The sequence below is a fragment of the Protomyctophum parallelum genome, assembly GCF_964188405.1.
Source record: "Protomyctophum parallelum genome assembly, chromosome: 23".
In the NCBI taxonomy this organism is placed as follows: Eukaryota; Metazoa; Chordata; class Actinopteri; order Myctophiformes; family Myctophidae; genus Protomyctophum; species Protomyctophum parallelum.
The window spans coordinates 18450070-18474767 of record NC_139715.1 but is presented as its reverse complement, the minus strand read 5'-3'; the positions used below and the strand labels follow the sequence as shown (position 1 = coordinate 18474767).

General features: G+C 42.3%; 1 protein-coding gene and 1 long non-coding RNA gene across 2 annotated transcripts; both read right to left on the bottom strand.

The window, feature by feature from the left end:
- Nucleotides 1-394: 394 nt before the first annotated feature.
- Nucleotides 395-19667, bottom strand: mrpl39 (mitochondrial ribosomal protein L39). The gene is made up of 10 exons (XM_083758310.1): nt 19527-19667; nt 17585-17791; nt 17059-17198; nt 16002-16101; nt 14328-14395; nt 13494-13606; nt 12889-12954; nt 7472-7625; nt 6841-6888; nt 395-560 (listed from the first exon to the last, which is right to left on the bottom strand). Exons 1-10 carry the CDS (start codon nt 19561-19563, stop codon nt 486-488), a joined length of 1008 nt encoding a protein of 335 aa, XP_083614436.1. The 5' UTR covers nt 19564-19667; the 3' UTR covers nt 395-485.
- Nucleotides 19668-22556: 2889 nt separating this feature from the next.
- On the bottom strand, nt 22557-24436 carry LOC310854440. Its single transcript, XR_014568912.1, has 2 exons — nt 23909-24436; nt 22557-23750 (listed from the first exon to the last, which is right to left on the bottom strand). It is a non-coding gene; the product is annotated as an uncharacterized lncRNA (long non-coding RNA).
- Between the last annotated feature and the right edge of the window lie 262 nt (nt 24437-24698).

The window sequence follows — 24698 nt, the reverse complement described above, 5'->3', positions numbered from 1 at the left end:
CCCCTCGTTCATTATCTCTCCCCCTGTCTCTCTCTCTCTCTCTCTCACACACACACATACACACACACCGACGTTTGTATTACTATACTTGTGAGGATATCAACAAATGTTTGGCCTTTTCCCCCCCCTAATTCTGAAGCTGAAAATGGCAGATCCACAATCTCACAAGCTTGTACTGTAGATCTGCTATTTTCTGTGTACACAACAGTGTAAATCAGATATAAATCTGCAATACTCTACTATACTTGTGGGTACATTTGGTGCACACACACACACACACACACACACACACACACACACACACACACACACACACACACACACACACACACACACACACACACACACACACACACACACACACACACACACACACACACATCGTTTGTCACATAATTTACATGTTTATTGGACAATCTTACAAAGACAGACAGGTGATAGCAGGGTTTTGTGTGTTTGTTTGTATAAGGTTTATACGTAGGTCATTACGGGCTGGGTGGGGCAGGAGTTTCCTCGGTTGGTGTGGGTGGTGCTTCTTCAGTGGGCGTGGGCACCTCAATCTGTGGAAAGAATTCAAAATCAGTGGTGGAATCAAAGTAACTAGGGATGTTTAGTTCCCGATCCGATCCCAATGCCACAATTTCTGTATTAGCCGATTACGATACCGAATACCAATACCAGAGAATAATATTTATAATAATGAAATAATAATCATTTTAAAATAATCTTATTTTGACGTCCACCGCCCGGGGAAAAAAACATTTATTTTGAAGTCCACCGACTGGAAGTCAAGGGTTTACATTCGTCTAACTTGACACATATGCTATGCTAAGCTTTGACCGTTTAGCTGCGTTGCAGTCTTCACACGTTGAAATAGTGTGTGTGTATATAATATATATATATAAATATAAATGTAGCTTGTAGATCGACTATTTTCAAAAGATTTGTATACATTTCAGTGAGTACTTTCTACTTTTGGTACTTTAAGTACAATACTTTTGTACTTTTACTCAAGTACATTTTGAATTACGGACTTTTACTTGTGACGAAGTAGTTCTACGTTGCAGTATTGATACTTTTACTTAAGTAAAACATTTGAGTGCTTTTTCCACCACAGTGAAAGATAGGCATAGTTCCAGTGAGGTTAAGGGTTGGGTTTAGGGATAGTTTTACTGAGGTTAGGGTCAGGTCCTCTACCTTGTATGTATTGAACTGTACTTTCCTGTGCTTGTTTTCTGCAAAAGTATTGAGCATTCAGGTTTAGGGCAATCTGAGAACCCATCGGCAAAAAACAAACGGCAACAAAAAACAGCACCCTATGCTTTTTGTCGCGCAGGTCAAATCTGTACTTGAGAGATTAGGCATAGTTTTACTGAGGTTAAGGGTTAGGTAAACAAACCCTAACCTCAGTAAAACCACGCCTAACCCTAAATGTTAAAATGTTTACCTAGTATCCTAGTTACAGTACTTAAAAAAAAATATATATATATATAGATATATATATATCTTTGCACTGAATTCTCTGTGGCCATTTAATGTTGTTTGTCGACTAGGAGAGGATTCTTGACATTTACTTCGACCTTGCCCCTTTTATGTCGCTCTGGACGAGAGTGTCAGCCAAAACACTAAATTGTAACATATGGTCCGTTTGTCCTTTAACCTCGACTTTGACCTCCAATTCCAGCTGCACTGATTCTCTACAGGCAGCTGCTGCACTGGCAGTGCTGACATGTCTGCTTATTAGAAGCGATTTTGGGCTCATTTTGTGCTTTAAACCTATTGGTAGTTTACAGATTGTGTTTTTTGGGCGCTTGTTTGTAAAGTATAGTTGCTTATTTGGGCTTGTTTCATGATGTTGTTTAAACCAGTGGTTCTCAAAAAAAAAGATCACACACACAAAAAATAAATCACACAAAATCACATTCCGTGCTCAGCGAATCAAATCATCACAAATGTCATTCCGGCCAATACACTTTTGGCGTCTTCACTTTCCTACCCTCACTGTTATCCTCAATATGTACTTTGCTCAGCCAATCAAATCATCACTATGGGGTGATCAGCCAATCAAATCATTGTGTTTGTGTTCACAAACAGACATAGCTGGGTATAGGAGGTGCTAGCGCTCCTCAAAAAGTATATATATAATATATATACTTTTGACATATTATGTCAAGGTCTGTCTGGTCAGGACCCCACACAAATTGTGTAGGCTAATTCTCCACGGACGCCGCAAAACCTGCCAATACTGTCCACTACCAATGCAGCCTTTTCAACATTCATACACTCTGAATGCAAACCACAGGAGACAACATTTCTTTTAGGTTACTAGAGTGGAGCCCGTGGAAGTTGGAGATCCATGCCCCACCCGGCTAATACCCGTTGTACCCGTGTGTCGAATTTGAAGTCGGTGGGGCGAACGGTTCTCGAGTTACGTGGATCACACACACAGACAGAGACATGTTGCATTTAAAGATCGATAAGATAGATCAACGTCACTAACATTAACCCTGACGTCGAAATAAAAAAACGTTCGCTCTGAAAGAATATATACCTATTCAAAGATTTGTGCCACATTTTTACGATTTTTCTAAAATAGTAGACCTACAAGTTCATAGCGCACCACTCGGTGGCGCGCTATGAACTTGTAGATCTGCTTGTAGATGAGCTTGTAGATCTGCTATTTTTCAATAGTATAACAGAATGCTTGAAACACCAAAAGGGGTTCCCGCTGACATTACCTAATTAGTTAATGTTAATGTAGCTCTGTTACTCTAAGAGTGCACCAAGACTGTATATACAATAGCCAGCTAGGGACTGTATATCTGCTATTTTTAAATATCTAAAGTTTAAAATACTATGGTGAAAGCGGTTCGATCCTGGTCTCCCCGTTGGTTACAAGCTACTGAACCCCTAATTGCGCTCGATTAGCAGGTTGGTGCCTTGTATGGTTTCCCCCTGAGAATGGGTGACTGTAACACACGTTGTAAAGCACTTGCGACAAAGACGCTATAGAAATGCATCCATTTACCATTTAACGATTAACGTTGATCATTAGCATACAGCTAAGGACTGTTATTAATGAGGTTGCTGGAGGCATCAAACCATTGTTCTACAGTAGGTCCGATAACTTTTATGCCAGCTGAAGTGAACCAGTTCTTTGTTAAGGTTTTGTCAATGAACAAAAAAGTTCATTTAGTTCAACTTCAATGGACATAATTTGTAACCTTTTCTGTAATGCCAAGTCAATTTTCTGTCCCTTTTCTGATTGGACAAATGTCCAACCAGAATGGATTATTATGTAATGGCAAGACAGAATTCATCAAGAACAGACCTGTCTAGGATAAACCCATGAATTACAAGTGTGCAAATGGCTTCCCACATGAAGAATGAATGCAAGAACAAGCGGATTTTCCCCAGCATATTCCTCGCATCAGTGCAACCACACTTGAAATTTCCCTGAATTGCACCTTTCTATTTACACAGTAGTTATTGTTGCGGTCCATCTCTCTCTCCCCCTTTCTCTCTCTGATATGGTCTAGGCAGATGGCCCTACAGTCTGCTGGAGGTTTCTTCCTGTTAAAGGGGAGTTTTTCCTTGCCATGGTTGCCAAATGCTTGCTCAGAAGGGAAACACATTGGCTCTCTGCAGTCTGCACTACTATATGTAAAAAGAAAAGTGTGTAGATTCGCCACTATTAAGCCATTAAGACCGATTCCAAGACTTCTAGACCAGTGGTTCTCAAACTTTTTCATCCGTGACTATTTGGCCGCAGGTTTGTGGATTTGCCGGTTTGACCTTATAAAACATGAAAACAAGCTAAAAGCTAAAGCTAATGCTGCCGCCCAGCAGATGCTGCCCCTCCGACAGCAGCAACAACAGCAGCTGTATGGGGGCCACACCACGTGGTTAGTCAGGCAGCCCTTCTTCTTCTGTGGGTTTTCACGCACTGCTGGCACTGGCGCCACTTTTCCCCATAGAGGGCTAGCATGGATTGAAATGAAACAAAAACGTGTAATCACATAAATAAATAAAAATCTGCACATCCAAAAAGACCCGTGGGAGGTGCAAGTGTAGTTAGCAGGCATAGACATCAAAAAGAGAAAAACCTTCCAAGGAAGGAACTGCACACTCCAGGGAACAGAGACGGACAACGTACTGCATCAACTTATTTATTAGCACGACGCGTTTCGCCGTGAGCTCCTGGCGAAGCTCACGGCGAAACACGTCGTGCTAATAAATAAGTTGATGCAGTAGTACGCTCTCTGCCCAAACCCGGACCTACCCGACGCTTTGGGGTATAACATAACTGTGACATAACCGGGGAATGGACTGGCAGAACCGCACCAGAGATGTAGGCCACATCCAGACCATGATGTAAGCAGCTGTGCCTATTAATGGATGTACATCTTATTACCCCACCCTGCGTGACGAGAGGACCACTGAAACTTTGCTTCGACGGCTCATCCAAAATTAACTGCTAGCCTAGTTTAAAGAACGAGATGGATGTACCTCTCCCTCTTTGAGCTCGCCGCGCGGAGCCGGCAAAGGCGTTTGGTTTGGGACGGACTTAGAGACGGCCTTTCATCAGTTTTGGGGAGTGAATCATGTCCAGACAAGCGTGATTCCGATAAAAATACCACTTTCTTTGATTCATGGTTAATGGCTGGCTCGTACTTTGATAGGACAAGTTCAGAAAACTGTGGGTTACCCTCAGAGCTCTGTTGACAGCATTGTTTCTTTTCTCTCGACTATAAGCTTCATCATCGCACGCGCATCGCACACCTTCCCCCTTCTTGAGATTCTAACTCCCTTTTTCTGTTGAATTTCTTGAACTCCAACTTGTCAGTAAATGACTACATGGATGGACTCATCATAGGTCACCAGGTCATTCAGTTCACCGTTTCTCAACTAGTGGAAAGAACATTTATAACAAATCAACAAATCCTATACATTACTAAATGAATGGTCAGGGACGACATGCAATACCTCCACGGACCACCAGTGGTCCACGGACCACCTGTTGAAAACCCATGGACTAGACTACCGGTAAGACTAAAATATTTAGATATTTAGTCAACTAATACTAGACTAAAATAGGACGATAAACGAAATGGTGTCAATCAAAAGACTCGTTCACACATGCAGACGCAAAGATACAGTCTACCATTCATTGTCAATGAAAGCCAGCGACATGAAGATGCAAAGATGCCTCCGACGTTTGTAGCTGCTGCAAAAAGCTACAAAGCAACAAAAACGTTGAGCTGGTTTCAACTTCAGATTTTCAAAGATACAAAGCTATAAATACGCCATACATTTGCATCTTTGTATCTTTTGCATCTGCCCGTGTGACCGCAGCATGAGACTAAATGAAATGAATCAAAATTAACACCTACACTCTGTGCTGCCGTTGGCGACATAGTATAAAAAGACAGATCTTATCTCTAGCGCTCGGTGACTCGCCATCAGAGCAGGTTAAGCGCTCCAATATTTCAGATGCCCCGTAACACTTCGCCCAGATGGCCTCACTGTGGGAGCTATGGTGTGTGTGTGCGCGTACGTGTGCGTCTGTGCGTGTCAGCATGCACGAGTGTGCTCAAGTGCACTTGCCCGGGCCAAATGTGCCCACACCACACATGACAAAATAGACACTGAGGGCCATTTTCCTGGTTCTCACAGGAGAAATTATTGTTTTAGGAGTTACGTCTATACTCTGGTGACTAGAGTCTAGTCTATATCATTAGGAACAAGATTCAGGTTATTGGGGTGAGGATTAGATTTAGAGGTTAAGGTTTAAGGGTTGGGTTTGGAGTTATTATGCCTTATTTAGACCATCAGCTGTTCAGCTAGTTTTAGATTAGGCTTCAAGATTAGGGTTTAAAAATCTAAAATTAAACGTCAAAATGGCAGCTATTTTCGTCTTGAAGATGTAAGTAAATAAATACCTAATTTTTTTAGGGGCGATATGTCCAGCTTTTGGTGTATGTGCCAACACAAACTTTGCCCTACACAAACATTAAACCTCATTGACAATGAATGGACAATTTTGAGCGTTTGTGTAAACACAAACATTGCGTAACACCATCATTGAAGAGCAGGGGTTTTCAACTGATTGTGAACGAGGGACCACCACCCTGACTTAGAATCAACCTGGGGACCACTGCTGTGTTGGGTGGGGATGTGGCCTAAGATTAGTGCTTTGGTAAGTTAACACTTGCACTGTTTCTCTACTACTACTGGTAAAATGTCCTAATAATAATGACTCAACCAGACACTTCCCCCTTCTTGAGATTCTAACTCCCTTTTCTGTTGAATTTCTTGAACTCCAACTTGACAGTAAATGACTACATGGATGGACTCATCATAGGTCACCAGGTCATTCAGTTCACCGTTTCTCAACTAGTGGAAAGAACATTTATAACAAATCAACAAATCCTATACATTACTAAATGAATGGTCATGGACCACATGCAATACCTCCACGGACCACCAGTGGTCCACGGACCACCTGTTGAAAACCCATGTTGAAGAGGAAGGTGAGGATGCAAATTCTGATTTGCCGGAATGGATGTGCTTTTTAAAATAAATAAATAAATAGCATTTATAAAAGTACCGGCTGAGCAGTTGAGACGAATAACAGTCCAAGTCCACACTAATTATCCATAATGTATAAATGATGGATAAGGGGTCAGGGCAGCTAGGCCCTTTCGGGGAGGGGTCAGAATAAATTATGGATTTAGACTGTTATTGGTCTCCTCACACAAACACACGCTTGTGTGTGTGTGTGTGTGTGTGGGGGCGCGCTTGCGTGCTCGTGTGTAGGTGCGTGTGCGTGCGTCTTACCAGCTTGGCTGATCTGGGTCGTAGTTTTCGCCACACTGTGTGGTGAGCCTGTGAGGACACAGAATGGGACAATGTGACTGTCAGTCAGTCATTGCCTTCAATAAATTATGGACACATAACTCAAGCCCACTCAATGACTTATTTAGAAGACAGCGGCCATTACTACCCCCGCGCTGGACACTATGCAGGAGAAAGGTTTGAGACCAGTTAAGACATATTCATACTGTGTCGCAAGAATGTGTCGATCTGCCATATGTCGACTCTTGAGAGTGTAAAATGAAACGGGTCCATTTGGTTTAATTTTACGCTCTCAAGAGTTATGTCATTGTTCACATCTGCATTACTTAATTTACAAGAAGTCTACAGTTAGAGAATGTAAAATAATTGTTATTTTGATCAACGTTTGCCTGCAGTCTCTCCTAATGGTACCAACAGACGCATGTAATTGTGGACAAACTCTCATCCAATGACAACACAATATATTCTGTAGTTTTGAATCTGCAAGGCTAAATCTTCAAATGGTGGTTGTCGGCTCAAATGCAGAATAAATGGGCCTTGGATATGAAAAAGGTTGAAAACAACTGCTGTAACCACACACACACACACACACACACACACAGAGTCCATTCACCGGCAGCTGTATAGGCAGAGAGAGGCCTTGGGCTCGGCGCTGAAGGCCCCACGGGCCTGGCCCCAAGGTGTGCACGGCTGTCACCTCGTACTGGGAGCACAGGCCTGTCCTGGCCACTAGGGGGCCCCCACTCAGCAGCACGTGGTCGCCACATCTGTTGACAGGACAGAGCATTCACACATCAATTAGGTCCCATTTAATTGTGCATATGCCGTTTTCTGTTGATTGTTCTGTTCCATTTTTGCTTTGATAATGTTTTCTCATGCCAATAAAGCCTCTTTGATGTGTTACAGTAAATATGGTCACGTTTAATTAATGACCTTTGAGAGTTCGATTAAAGGACCACTTCACCACCTTTCAACCTATCTTCATATAATAGGTCCTCACTAATATTCATGATCAAATGGCGCAATTTATTTCTACTCAGTCTGTGTCTCATAGGAGGGCTGTGGGCAGTTCAGAAACCGTTCTTTATTTTTATTAAAAATAAATAAAATAAAAACGCTTCAGAAGGATGGTATCAGTCACCAGAAGTCCAGAACCAAGGTCGGGTGTTTTCGATGAATCTATCATGGTTAAAATGGAGTTTGAAGTTACAATGGGTTGGTATAGGAAAGGGGCGTGTCTCATACAATTAATGTGTCAAATATCTAAATACAAGATTGATAACAGTACGTAGTACAGTCAAAAGGTTAACACGCAGTGTGCGGGTAATTACCATTACCATGTCCAAAACAGGGCATTGATTCATATTTTTTTAGATTATATTTTTTTCACCCAGTGTCAATTATCGAATGTAATCATGGGCGCTAGACTATCTCTGCCAACCGGGGGAGAGCAACGGACTGACCTCATGCTTCCTTCCATGCATGAGCATTCTGCTTCTTTTCACCTGACAGGGTGGGAGTTTCCCCGGTTGGACGTAGCACGTGGAAGGAACACGTTATTCCAACCAGTTCCTTTGCCCTCCAGCTGACCAGGGGGAGGCAGTTCAATAATGATTTTTTTTTAATCAATTACATGAATTAGTTTGATTATGTTCTCCTGAGTCCTGAACGACCCTATCAGCGCACAGACAAATGTCTCTGACATCTCACGTAGTGGATGTCTTCTCACCACCTCAAGCTCGACACCGACTCAGAAGAAACAAGCTTCTCTTTTCTTGGCTGTAAAGTCCTTCACGGTGAAGGATTTTGTACTATTTCCAGAGACAACTCCCGGGTGACTCCTGCTCAAACAAGAGAGCCTGTGGGTTGTTGTCCTGGTCTGGAAAGTCGGCTGTCCTTAAGATGTCCTTCAGGACAACACACGGCAGCCATCACTCAATCCCAGTGGTCAACAAACTTTCCCCCCCTTGGAGCCCCAACTTCTTTAATCTTATATCGATCCATCGGCCAAATACATATAATTCTGGAGGTCCTTGACATGAAATTGCTTGAGAACCACTGACATAGAAACATACGTTTAAAAAAAAACTGATTTCAGAAGACATTTGTAGAATCTGATTTTCTCAGGTCTAACAACATGCATTTTCAGGTCACGATACAAATGTTATCCAAATTAATCAGGGGGGGGGGGGGGACTCATGTAGGACAAACAAATGAAATTAGATGTGCTCACTGCTGACACAAATAAATGAGTAGGCAACATTGGGAATTGGATCGCTATAAATGTGAAGCTGATGCATGCGTACCCAACCATCTACTGACATGGACAAAATTGTCAACCCACCTGGAAATTCTATTTATTAAAGAGCTAGAGAGACAGGGAGACCCCCGTTACTGAACTAACTGAAGCAATGATTACTGAATATAGGATCTGTAACTTTTTCTGCACAAATAAAACTAAACAAAAAGGAAGGGGTGTAGGGGTGGAACCTTGTGGGACCACACAGTATTCAATCCAGATACCAAATGACCTACTTGAACAAATTGGGGACATACTGTACACATAGGAAATCATACAGTTACACAGCATTGGGTAGCATTGGGTCAATGTCATTACTAAAGTGCAACAATTTCTTTCTTTTTTTTTAACCCATTTTGGGCAGGAACTTTCTTTGTGTTTTAAACATTGTTATAATTTAGCTATTGAAAAATAGCAGATCTACAAGCTCATAGCGCGCCACCGAGTGGCGCGCTATGAGCTTGTAGGTCTGCTATTTTAGAAAAATCGTGAAAATATTTATTTCAGAAAACTGATCCACACCAAAACACGTACCCTGAATCAGCCTTTAATCCTGTCCCAACACACATGTTGGTCAAGAGGTGCACGCACAGCCAAATATTTCAGCAGGGTGCAGGATCCCCAAAAAATTACTGAGAAAGGAAAGAGGAGATCCGCACACGGTTTTAAAAGCTCCCAAAATAATTTATGAATGACAAAGCAATACAACGTTTCTGCCTAACCAGCATTCTGCAGGTATGCTCTATATATACTGTACTATAAATTATTTTGGGAGCTTTTAAAACGGTGTGCGGAACTACTCTTTCCATTCTCCGTCTAACTCTACTGGAGATTTCATGAGCCCAGAAATGGTGGTTAGTATAAACTTTTATGATAGAAATGTTAGACTATTATATAGGCCTAATGGATGAGATTCAGCTTGGTTGCTAAAAGCTGCACGTTGAGCAATTAGCATAATAAGTGACAATGACATTAACATCCTGTATAAGGCAAAAAAACTATCTACATTTCTTTAAAGGACCACTTTCAACCTATCTTCATATAATAGGTCCTCACTAATAATCATGATGATTTCTTTCTACTCAGTCTGTGTCTCATAGGAGGGCTGTGGGTAGTTTAGAAACCGTCTTCCAGTGAGATCATCATTAGGCAGATTATTTTTTAAACAAGATTTAAAAAAATGTTTAGATTTTCATTATCGTGAGAACGATGGCTTCCATTTTCGCATTGCAAATTTTCAGGACTAGAAAGCCTGCAGTTTCTACTAGCTTGTATTCCCCATCGATGATGTCACTGGAAGACGGTTTCTGAACTGCCCACAGCCCTCCTATGAGACACAGACTGAGTAGAAAGAAATCGTGCCATTTTTTCATGATTATTAGTGAGGACCTATTATATGAAGATAGGTTGAAAAGTGGTGAAGTGGTCCTTTAGGTATCATGTGACGTGTCAAACTAGGGGGTTTTCATGATGCTGAATCTATTCCTAGCATTAGTTTTGCACAAAAACACTCAAAACAGCCATAGCCACGGCTATGGCTGTTTTTAGCCCAAGGAGTGTTTATTTCTGGGTCTAACATGGGACCTATGGGGGCTTCCAGTAGTACTTGTTGGCCTTGAATTATTTGTTCTCCATTTTGTTGTGAGCTTGTAGATCGGCTATTTTTTTTCAAAATAGTAAAACATGTCAAATAAGTTTAGGGATAAGGGGTATTAGTGAGGGTATAGCCCGAATATATAAGGGGTAAGATCTGCAGGATAATTGTGTGTCAATTTGGCATGAAAATGTTTGAGAACAACACACACATACAGAGGATCGAATGGAACCAAATTAAAGTGAATTGTACACTGCAGTGCAGTGGAGTCCTGACTGCAGCAGTGCTCAGAATGCTTGCTTCAACATATCCATGGTGTACTTTGAAGGGGAGGAAATGCCTCAACAGCACCCCCTACTGCTAGAAGGTCTCCTTTTAAATTGCAGCTGAGGCTCTAGTTTGCTTTAGTGCAGTGGTTCTCAACCTTTTCAAGCCGTGACCTCCCCCCAAATAATCATATTTGAACCAGGGGGGCAGTCAGACAGATATTTTGTGAAGCCACAAGGAAATCGGGATTTCCTGAAAGTTCATATAATGGCCTGTTGTGGCGCTGTCATTGGGCCCAAAAAAACCCTAGCCCCATAGAAGTCCATGTATTTGGGCCCAACTTCACCTAGACTGTATTACCTTAATAAACATGGTCATGAATACTTTCTGCCTCCAGTCACTAGTTTAAAGTCTCATTTCTAATGTCATAATATCCTTTTTGGAAAATGATGGTCCCATTTATTAAAAAAAGTACCATAAAGTCACGTATGTTCTGAGGGGCGTGGCTACCGTTACAGTCTATGGCCCAATCCCAATTGACTCCCTCAAGCACTGAGCCCTGGACCCTCATTGACTTTAATGACGTCAGCTGTAAGTGCTTGAGAGGGTGAGAGGCTGCAAGGGCTCCAAATTGTTGTGAAAGAAATGGGACAGCACTTTGAAGATGAGTCCGCCATTCATGACACTTTCCATCACTTTATAAAAACTGTCCTTATTCACAGCCAGTGCCTACCTACATGCTTGGCCTATTTACACATGTCTATCATGTCTATTTTAGTATTTAAGCTGATCGTTTTATTATTAGTTTAATAAATACACTTTCCTGTGTGATATGAGTTGTAATATTCATATATATAATAATATGCATTATACATTTCATTTCCATATTCTTTTACTTTGCTCATTAGTAATTTCTCATCATGTTTCCCTTATTATTGTTATTAAATATATAGCCTATATCCTTCCATTCCGTCTGCTTTTGAGAACAGTGAGAAAGCACTATTGTGTTTGTTGACATTCTAATCGTGATACATAACTAATTTGCATAGCTAAATTATTGACGTTCGGAGGATCCCCCTCATTCCACTGGTAACGCTATGAACTGTGGGTAATTTCTTTGCCAAAGTCAGCATCGACGCTGACTTTGGCAAAGGGCACATAAAGGGGCGGGGCTGAGCCCTCACTGACTTACCGATTTCAAATGGGACATTCCTCAAGCCCTCGCAGACTTCACATGAACGCGCAGCTAAGTCAGTGAGGGCTCATTGAGTCAGCAAGGGAGTGGATTGGGATTGGGCCTATGATCGGGATTCCCCACCCACTCGAGTCAAAATAAAAACCAACTAAGAAGAAGGGGGGAAGTCCCGCCTCGTTGTCTGGGCCAGCCAATGGGCCAGCTGGGCCCAAACGGATCTAGAAAGATGGCGATGTACAATTCAAGGACTGACAGGCTTCATTTTACGTTCATGTTAGACCCGGGGAACGCTTTGTCCATATTTTTTACAGTCTATGATTTGAACTTTGTCGATTACTTTTGATGGACCAATAGTCTTATTCTTCTTCTTTTTGTTAAGGCATTTCAAAGGTCTTAACCCATTTTGGGCGGGAACCCCTTTTGGTGTTTTAACTAAGCATTATTTAGCTATTGAAAAATAGCAGATCTACAAGCTCATAGCACGCCACCGAGTGGCGCTATAAGAGCTTGTAGGTCTGCTATTTTTGAAAAATCGTGAAAATGCGGCACAAATCTTTGAATATATATTCTTTCAGAGCGAACGTTTTTTTTATTTCGACGTCAGGCCTATAGGTCCTTAAATTGTCAGTGTGTGTGTCGCACGCGTGTCTGTGTGTGTGTGTGCGAGCGCCTCACCTGTACAGTGACACAGTGCCTTTGGGGTTCTGTGCTGCCATCTTCTCCACCTCTAGCTGTTGACTCCTGAGGAAGAGGAGAACACACTGACGATGAAGGTTCACAGCACAGTCCAAGCAGCTGCTGTACAGTCCAGTGCTTCCCAAACCTCTTAGACGTTCCCCCGGGACCCAAACTATAGTGAAAATTGTGAGCTTGCGTTGTGAGCTTCTTCTAAATGTTTTGTTTTCTAATTTATGGAATTTCTTAGATATTTGCTTTGATTTCTTCTTGAAATTACTGGGGATTTTTTCTTTTTCTTTTTTTAGTTTTTAATTCATGAAAGATCTTTGCTTTTGTACAAATGGAAACAAATGGTTCCATTTGTACACTCTCAGGTTTACACACCCGTCGGGACCATTTGGAACCCACTCAAGGACACTCTGAGACCCACTGGTGTAGCAGAGTGTTTCCAGTGAGCCAACATGCACAACAGCAGCACCCTGACTCCGTATGACCAGAATGTAACAGAGCCTTCATTAGTGCCATCGGTAACACCTGTGAGTTCTTTCCAAAATGGCATGTGTGCATATAGAGCCCCTTATTTCCCGTAGCAAGGTGTATACCTGCTGTGAGAGAAGACCTCCATGGCCACAGGGGGCGTCACCTCCAGAGGCTCCCAGGCCACGTCCTGATGGATCAGCTGGTGGGCGCCTCGGGTCAGAGCGCGCAGCGTGTCCTGTTGCACAAGCACAACAAATCAAATAACGGTTTGTGATGCGAGGCATTGGGTACTGCCACACTATCAAAAGAGCTGCGCACGTTTTCGGTTGCGGACAGCCGAAAAACCGGGTTTTTAGACAGCTGGTGGATGGAAAAAAATCTCCACTTCCGCAGACGACTTGCGCGACGGCCAGCTTCCCGGAAGCGTTCTCCTCCGTGCAAGTCGTCCGCGGAAGTGGAGCCTTTTTTCCATCCACCAGCTGTCTAACGTCTGTCCGTCTGTCCACGTCGCAAAACCACTTAGGTCTGGAAACGGGGATTGTGAGCTTGTGGATCTGCTATTTTAATTTTGTATAAATTTTATACATTTGAAAAAGTTGTGGAATGGGACATTCTGCATAATAATGAGTACTTTCTACTGTTGGTATTAAGTACATTTTGATACCAATTATTTTGTACTTTTACAAAGTAAAGTAAAAGTGAATGGCAGATCAAGTGGCAAAGTGAGTGACAAAGTGAATTTAATGTTGCTTAAAGTCATTTAATGGAATCAAATAGGACTTTTCTGTGTGGATGTATGGGCTGTCAAGGCCAGAAAGTTTTTTGACACTCAGTAGGCATTCCTGGCAACTCCTGGGTATGATGATGATGTCACGCGCATACCCTCTATTGATACTTTAATTAAGTAAAACAACATGGATACTTTTTCCACCACTGTCTCGCACACGCACACGCACCTCGGACGGACTCCATGAGTCCAGCTGTGGGTCCATCACCACATCGCAGCAGAATGCTCCTGAGGTCACTGCAGAGACAAAACAGAAAGGACAGGACATTTCACACCAACAGCGACTCATTGAGGCCACCTTTACACGGCAGCGGTCTGTAGAGGAAAACGGCAACGTCCCGTTGCGTACTCACTTTTTCCCCCCGAAGTTTACACATTCACCAACAGTCAGTGATTTAACCCATTCTGACCGGGCACCCATTTTGGTGTCAGCATCATGTTATGCTTTATCTATTTAAAAATAGCAGATCTACAAGCTCATATCGCGCCACCGAGTGGCGCGATACGAGCTTGTAGGTCTGCTATTTTTGAAAAATCGAAGAGCGACTGACATTTTTTTAATCTGATCTCAGGTCAGAATGGGTTCATCAGACCAGTGTGTGTCGGGCGGAAACCTCGTATGAATCTGATCTCAGGTCAGAATGGGTTAACATGCTGTAGTGTGCATGCCAGGTGGCGGTGGCGCACTGCCAGATAGACCGGGCAGGCATGCATGCGTAGTAGCGTTGATAGAAAAACCTAGATACCTCTAGGTATATATTTAATTTCTCTCTGTGCATGCCTGAATGCACAGACTGCTATGAATGACGGTGACAAAAATGTATTTATTTAGATGTGGACTGAACTGAATATGTACGTAAGTCAGAGAGACTGCCTAATTCCTGTTATAGTGTCCGTTATTTGCAAAGACCGTCGGAGGAGGGACTGTCGGAGGAGGGGAGGTGATTTATACGAGCAAAAAGGAACGTGGGCTGCGGGAGGTCAGGAATTCTCTTCACAATCATATAATATAAGTGTGCGCATCCTGGCGCTTATTCACTATTTCAGGAATAAATAGCCTTGCACATGTTACCAATACATACACATTGGCCTCGGTTACATGCACAAAATTATGAATTTTCTATTCTGTAGACTGTACGGCTCTGTGTTCGGAGTTCCAGTGATCCAACTGTGTGACACTGTATTGTTCCACCACTTTTGCTTTGGCAATGTAAACGTATGTTTTCCCATGCCAATAAAGCCCTTTGAATTGAATTGAATTGATACACGTCATTAGTGATCGCGGAATGTGCCGTCGCTTTGAAATGACAGCGTAGTACATTCCGATTCTAGAGGCAAATCCACTCCACCACTCTGTCCTCGCATCGAATCCTCTCCTCCTCGCTGGGGGCGGAGCTAAGGAGTGAGCGAGTGTGAAAGTTGCGGTATTGGAATTTGGCTTATGTCTATGCGTAGTAGAACCACTTCCGTTCTACTTCCCATCACATGGCTGTTTGTTTAGTACATTCACCAATGTAGCGGCACGCAAATGTGTGTTCGTAGGATGAGCGGGGCGAGGGAGCAGCACTTGCTCATCCTAGGAACTCAAATATCACCTAGGGCTCTGCACCAATGTAATAAACATATGCAACGTCAGCAGACGTGCGCCATTATGATGTCACACGTTTTTTCCGTTTACATGGAAATGGGCGGCGGAGCGTTATCAAAGATTTCCACTATGGAAGGGGTTTTCACACACAAACGAAAGGCACATCCGATATTTTATTTTGTCATTTTCTATAGAGACCGTGTAAAGGTGACAGACACAGTCGGTACGGAACCTGCACCACAATCGGCTCCTTACCGGGAACCTCTGGCATGGACAGCAGCTCCACCACAAAGTCCTCTTTGAAGGCCGTCTCAAGAACCTGACCCAACAGGGCTGCACACGACCGCCAATACGCCTGAGAGACAGAGAGAGAGAGACAGACAGAGACATAAAGACAGAGAGATCAAGAGACAGAGAGATAAAGAGACAGAACACGACAGAGACAGTTAGGGTTGTCACAATTATTACATAATCGTCAAATCCCAATTATTTGAGGTAATGAATCGCAATTATTTTGTCATAATCATGTTCATATTGAAAAATGTTCATTCATAAAAATGTAAAAAGCAGAAATAGCAGATCTATAATGTGCGTTGTATGCTTGTAGATCATCTATGTCTGCTATTTCTTTAATTGTGTGACAATTAATTGTCAACTTAAATTTGTAATCGTGACAGCCCCCAAATAGTGAAATGAAGCCACTTAAAATGTATTGCTGATCAATTGCAAACTGGTTTTATGCGTTAGTTGGTCAAATAGTACTTGCAAACCAGACTACAACATGACGGAAGTTATCATCCGCCCCAGACCCAATCTATTTCTTTAATTGTGTGACAATTAATTGTCAACTTAAAATTGTAATCGTGACAGCCCTAGAGAGTTACTGGATTGGATGCAAAGTCAACCCTTGACACACAGACAAGACAATCTACTAGGAGTGTGGGTTGAGAATTGATTTAGCATACTAATAAGGAAGCTGTGCTCTGCATCGATTCTTTGATGCCAAGAGTCACAACTGTTTTCACATCGACATCCAGGATCTACCTGAACTTCATTGCAGAGCTCGAATGTTGTTCAAATAGTGAAATGAAGCCACTTAAAATGTATTGCTGATCAATTGCAAACTGGTTTTATGCGTTAGTTGGTCAAATAGTACTTGCAAACCAGACTACAACATGACAGAAGTTATCATCCGCCCCAGACCCAATCATAATAGCAACTAGACCGTGTTGGCTACCTGGTTGACGAGCGATAGGTCTGTATCCTTGAAGGTGAAATACTAATAGATTAGATACTAGACCGTGTTGGGTACCTGGTTGACGAGCGTTGGGTCCGTATCCTTGAAGGTGAGCAGGGACAGCGTGCAGGAGTGGGTGAGGGGCTGGTGAAGAGGCCAGGGCTGTCCATCCACCAGCGCCAGTGCCGAGTTGGTTACGTGGTACTCCGTCAGGTCTGAGGGGGATTTGAAGAGAAGAGAGGAAGCAAGCACTCAGTTGAGAAATTCAACGTAATAATGTATGGGGTGCACGGTTCAGGTAGATGTATTTATCGAGTACCCGGTATCAATAAGCATTGGGCTCATCAAGCCTGTTATCGAGCATAGCGGCCCATGACTTCATGTTTAAACAATCAACAATCCTCCAAAGAGGAGTGAGATAAAATGTAATAATGTATTTTTGAATGATTATTCATCTTTAATGTCTTTTTTGTTAGAACATAGAACTAAAATAACCTAAAATGTGAAAGGTGTATAATGTGTAATGTGTAAGGTGTGCTAAATAAGTGCCATAAACTGATTATGAACATAACAGTTAGTTGCAGCCCTAGTTATTACTCACGCCGGGCACAGCTGAGCGGGGTGGACATCCCTTTGTTCATAAGCATCAGGGTGCCCTGGAGCCCGGGGCCCTGCAGGGACACCTCGATCTTCTCCACGCGGGGATACAGGGCCCTCTGCCTGGCCTGCTCCCTGGAGAAGACAGCGTTGCGATGGCCGCGTGTCTCCGGCACCGAGGGCCGCAGGGCGGCTGCACTGGACGCCAGGCCTGCAGAGAGAGGATGGATGGATGGATGCATAATGACATATGATACAATACACGAAGCAGCTATTGAGCCAAACTACTTTAACCTATTAACCCATTTTAGACCTGAAAACAGATTCTACAAATGTCTTCTAAATCATGGCAGTTTTCTGAGAATCCCATGTTTCTACAGTATGTCAGTGGTTCTCAAACTATTGCACGTCAAGGAAGCCAAAAACTGTATGTAATTGGCCGCCGACTCCCATCTGAAAATATGTTGTTCCAGGGACCCCCAAGGAAGGAGCAAAGAATTGAGTTAAAAACCTTCACTCTGAAAGAATATATATTCAAAGATTTGCTATGAGCTTGTAGATCTGCTATTTAAAGTATAACATAATGCTTAAAACACCAAAATGGGTTCCCGTTCAGAATGGGTTAAGACAGTGGTTTTCAACCCTTTTCATATCAATATTATTTATTGGGCAACGGACCATCATTTGATTAAATTTAGCCTCTCAGACGCAAAACTACGTATTTTGTTTTGTTGTTAAGATTGCCCATATTGCCATGTTGTATTGATGTTGTACCATTAGGAGAGACAACAGGCAAACGTTGATCAAAATAACAATTATTCTACATTCTCTAATTGTGTAGACTTCTTGTAAAATAACTGATGCAGATGTTTAACAATTATTTAACTCTTGGGAGAGTAACATGAAACCAAATGGACTTATACGTGATGTTGTACGTGTTGGTTTCATTTTACACTCTCATGAGTTAAAGATCTATAGGGGTCCGTTTGGTTACCAAGTCTCCATCATTTAGCTGGGGAACACCTGGAACACGGACCACTTTAGCCGCAATTTGCAACTCTAGATTTCTTTATAATGGGATGAATCTAGAGTTGCAATACCCTCCATTGACTCCCCACTCATCCAATTTGGTTTGCGATCTGCTTGTCTTAAACGACATTAAACTCACCAACATCGCAGCTGTAGTCCAAGCTTGAATTATCCTCTTTCAATCTGCCGAGCTTGTTTTTCATAAAAATCCACTGTAGACATGTTATGAGCTACTTTCTGTCAAGACATTCTGTGCAGGTGATTCTTGCTGGAGTTTGGAAGCACTCGTCGTATGTCACAGAACCGCCCTGCGTACCAACCGTTTCGAATTTGCACATAAAGCAGGAGGCAGCAGCACGACCACCCATTAACAAAAACGAGTGCTTCCAAACTGCAACACTTAGAAAAAGAATCACCTGCAGAGGATGTCTTGACAGAAAGTAGCTCATAACATCTCTAGAGTGGATTTTTATGAAAAACAAGCTCGGCAGATTGAAAGAGGACCACTGGTTGAAAACCACTGCATTAAAGATATTCAATTATTCGGACAGGTATGTTTGGAAAACTACAATTCTCTTTTCCTATTAATTGAATATGAATGAAGGACCCCAATGGAAAAAAAAAGCAACAGGCTCTCTTGTCTTGGGTTTAAAATCCTCTTAGCTGACCTTGTATTGAACTGTACTTCCCTGTGCTTTTTTTATTATGCAAACTCAAAGTATTCAATCAATCTTTGTTTAGTTATGCAAAACTAAACAAAGAGGCATCCACCAGAACACACACCTTCAGCAGAAGGTCGCAGGACAAACCCCACAACAACTGTCAGAGCACAGGAGCTAGCTGTTAGCTGCTAGCTCCCTTTCCATGTTATAATGTTATAAAGTAAATGGTTTCTAATTAAAGTGAATGACACTTACGCCTCTGGAGAACTTGACGCACGGTCCGGCACGTCATTGTTGAGTATTATTTGATACTAGACCTGTACGTGCCCGGTATTGATATAAACATATACAACACATCTACTGTGCACTGAAGGACGCCATGCCTGTAAACCAGTGACGCTGTGATGTACGTCCGGGTAGGAACTGATACACGCGTTGAAACGTTCCGCGTGTAGCAGCAGCACTGCAGCAGTATTAGTACGAAATGAAAGCCTGGGTATCGAGGCTAGTAGTAGCCTAGCCTCGGTACCAGGCTTTCATTTTTGTTGGTGCAAAAATTGAAAGTAGTAGCCTAGTAGTAGTAGTTATAATTCATATTAGTAATAATAGTTTATATAGGGCCTGGCTGGATGCTTGTCACCAATCACCATGATGATGATATCATGATTACCATGTAATTATCTACATGACATGTCAGCACCAAAAATGTCTCTGTCATCTCCATATATGGAGCTCTCGATCAGCCTGGTCCAAATATGGCGTTTGTGATATGTGACATATGTTTTATACATCTCCATATATGGTGTAGGCCTACCTACTAATATTCGAATACCCATATGAAGTGAAGTGAAGGTGAGTGAAAGCCACTGTTGAATTAGTCTCGTTTACTGTGATTTATTTGTTTTGTTTTGTGTGTGTTTTGTGTGTGTGTGTGTGTGTGTGTGTGTGTGTGTGTGTGTGTGTGTGTGTGTGTGTGTGTGTGTGCGTGCGCACGTGCGTGCATACGTACGTGCGTGCGTGCGTGTGTGTGTATTATTATTGTGACCAAAGGTCGCAGTTAACTATGGAATTGTACATTTCCCATCAGTGTGTTGGTCGGGGGGCAACGGTGACATCATCAGGGATGGCCCATATATGGAGATCCCTGATGTCATCAATATTGGCCAGCGACTCTAACCTCAAACCCTTAGATCTCCATATATGGAGGCGCTGACCTGTTCTGACATTCCATAATATGTTGATCCTTCCCCATTCATCCTTCCTCTTCGATGTCTCCCTTTTGACTGATACCCAAAAGTTATTAGCGCAGCCGTGCCCGGCAGCCGGCGAAAACTAGAGTTCTCAACAGGCCCGAAAATTAAGATCTTACCCCCCATGCCAAAACACCAGCGCTTGTCCAGCAGTCTTCTGGCACTCAACCACCCAGGCGGATGAGTGCATGACCCCCCCAAGGACCTTTGTGGGGCCCGAACCCCAAACCAGTAGCTATTAAAATAAACCTTATTCCAATACATGACAGCTGTTGTCGCTGTTGTGCTGTTGACAGCAGTGCCCTTGCTGTCAACGTACAGTAAGTAACATTAGACATGTCACAATTAACGATGGCTTTATTTCGAGACTAGACTATAATAGTTCTAGACTAGAATAGGCTACTAGTTATTCTTCTTATTGTCAATATTGCCATCAAGGCTGGGAATTGCCATACTTCTGACTGCGATTTACATCAGAATTAGTCTAATTTCCATTAAAAGTAGAAACTATTTCCCCCTGAAATTTTGGTTTTTTGAAAGATTTACATGCTCCACAAACAGCATCCTCTAATGGCCTCTAATGGAGCCCAGAATGTGACAAATGTTGGTTTGATATTTTTGGGAGCATGGAATCAGCAGTAAGTGTTGGCTCTAAAAGAAGTGGCAGAACAGTGGGCCAAAGAACAAACATCATAAATCCTCTCCTGCAGATGATAGATCTGGAATGTTGTTGACTAACGAGCATCACATGCACACACATGGGACTAAGGCATCTGTTTTATTACTTGCGCAAGCAGAGCGCGCAAGTAATAGTTTTCGTCCAGGGCGATGTTTCATGTGTATGCGCCGTGCCAGCGTATGACGTAATGACTACTTGTGCTTGATATGGCAGTGGTGTCAGATGTATACATGTAGTATACATGGGGGCATTACCTTTAATCCTCCCGACACTAAAACATATCGTCATTACATCACCATCGAAAACCAATTACACCCTGGCATTGGGTCATCATTGAGAGCTAGTTGTACCAGTTATACCCTGACGTCATATGCTGCTACGATACATATGCACCAAACGGGGCATACGCAAAGTAACCACAGTATACCGCTAATCAATCAATTTACAAATTACATTTACATATACATAGAGGCATTTCCTTTAATCCACCCGACACTGATCGACATATAGTACTTGCACACTCTGCTTGCGCACTAGTAGGCCATTTACGGCCTACTTGTGTGCAACAAGCAAGTAGGCACTCGACAGAGTGCAGTTCTAGTTATTATTATGCAGTATCTAACTATAAATGCACCAAGTCTCTGTGTGTACGTACGTATACATGTACGTACGTGTACGTACGTGTACGTACGTACATACGTGTGTACGTCTAAAATCCACGTAACTCGAGAACCCACCGACTTCAAATTCGACACACACGTTCCACACCACCACAGGGAGTGCAGTGCCCGGTGTCGAGTCCGTCGGATAGCCCGTTGTCCAGAACCAGCACAAAAGCCTTTGCCCTTTGCCCAGGCTCTGGACCTGATCACCCCTCTATCTCCATATATGGCACTGGCCTGTTCTGACATCATTATATGTATGTATTTATTGGTATGTTTATTTTCAACAGTGAACACTCACCGTCATAATGTTATTGCGCATTTTATTTATGATCATCAATTTCAATTTCATTCACACATCTAATATATTTAGTTTGTATTTACTTTATCAATTGGTGGGCTACATTAGGTTGGTGAACCAACAGGAAGTCGGCGTCGGTTTCCAGCGCTAGTTTGATCAGCCCCTGTATGCCAAGAAAAGCACAGGGCGACAATCATAGGCGACAATGCATTGGACCTGGAATCGCAACACACCTATCATTTGTTTACCGCACCCAAGTCATGCTACTTAGTCAGGATCGAAGTTCGAACCCATGACCTTGTGGTCCAAAGGCAAGGGCTCTACTGACTGAGCTATACCCAGACACAACCACTATCCATCGTTCACAGAAAACAAAGAAGAAAGACAAACACATTTTGTGCAATAAAGATTTACTGTTGAAAATAATAAGTGTTCCTGACTAATCGACCACTAGCATATAGCTCAAGTGGCCATAGATACTGTAAGCTGTACATAGAAAAGTATTCAGCCTGTTTGATAACATACATCAGAGCAAGGCATTCTCGCATTGTAATCATGATGCAATTAGTGTCCGGTGCATCGTTCCCTTAATTCAGTGGTTCTTAGACATTCTTATGTCGAGGACCCCAAAATTGATATGTATTTGGACGTGAACTCCCATCTGAAAAGATTTTCTCCCAGGGATATTCGTTTTTGGAAAATAGCCCATCTACAAGCTCGTATTGTATTGTGGCAAATAGCCAAAAAGAAAAACAATTGTTTAAACAGTTCCACTTCCTCAATTAGCTGGGGACCCCATGGAACCCCCTCAGGGACCCCCGGAGGTCCCCGGACCCCACATTGAGAACCACTGCATTAATTGACTTGGCTGACTGCACTGATTGATCAGCTGAGACTGACTGACTCACTGGGTTTCGTTGGTTGGTTGGTAGGTTGACTTGATTTGTGTGAGCTGTGTTGTCCTCATTGTGCCGGAACAACACAGACCAAACATGCACACATCTTCCGCCATGAGCATTTCGAACGTTTCATCCAACGTCTAAAAGAGTTTATCTAAAGAGCACAACAATGCATTCTCATGTTCCACATTCTAGTCAGTGACTTTGGCCTGCAGTTCCACCAAACGTCCTCCACTCTCCAACACGACATCCCCTTCTCCACAGCAGGAGGGCGCCAGAGTGCCAGACCATGCACCACGGTCTGATAATGACATCTATTTGATTAATAATGTCTTGTCTGGCACAAGGTAATCTATTAAAAAAAATAAAAAAAAATAAATGTCTGAAAAGTGCAACTCCCTGCTTGAAAATCCAGACAGGCAAGAGTGAATGCTCAAGGAAAAGAAAGTCACTTTAGTAAACACTGTGGCTTTCTTGGTCAGGTGTATTTCAAAATGGCTTTGGCCAAACTCAGCAGAGTTGGAGCTACTGTCAGTTTCAGGCCGACGTTGTTTGTTTTTAAAGCTGCGATCCGTCACTTTTATTGCCCTTGTATTATACCAGGGATTTTACTGTTGCGCAGTGGTGTAAAGTAATCAAGTACATTTACTCAAATACTGTCCTTAAGTAAAAATTTGAGGTATTTGCACTTTACTTGAGTATTTCAATTTTCCAATACCTTTACTTCTACTCCACTACATTTCAGAGGCAAACATACTTTTACTCCACTATAATTATTTGAAAACTTAGTTACTATATAGATTTAGATTATTATTACAAAACATTACCCACATTAGCCCTATATACTGTATGGGCCATTTGAAAACCTTTGTACTTTTTTTGGAATTCGGGACTTTTGCTTTACTAACGGAAAGCTCATTTAGGCAATGGATATACTGCGTATTTACCTTCATGCAAAACCAACTAGTAGTCAACCCAGTAGTGGTCCTATACCAGAATGTCTCAGTATAGAGCAGGGACTCACACTCGCATGTTTTGTGTTAGTTATATTGAATTAACATAATCTACCATACAGGTTGCTCAAAATGACTAATAAAAGTCTCGGATCGCAGCTTTTAATCTCCCACCACAGAACATACAGTAAACACAAAGCGCTACACTGGAACAATTCCAGAAATTACGTACTATACGGTGATACACGATTAATGCCTTGACATTTTTGAAAAAAACTAAACAAATTATGGCACTTTTTATGTTGTTGTTGACAAAAACAGTATGTGAAGTATGTAACTTCAGTCCCAAACAACACATTCACCCAAACACACCCTCATATTTGAGTGAAAAGGAAATGAGCAGGGACTTCAGGTGTAATTGTCTTTGCCTCCCCAAAAACGCAGGGAGTGTGTGTTTCGGTGAGAACTCCTTACGATGTGTTGTACACTGTGAAACCTTCAATATTAATTCAAAGCATACTTACACTGTGGTTAAAGTTTGGCTCGTGTAAGTTGCCTTTGCCACGATCAAAACATTGCCGAGATATATTCAATAGTAGAAACAGTTCACACTTTTAGCACGTAAATGAACGCAAACAAATAGGTAACATTACAAAACCAGACAAAGTGCACCTACGGACGGC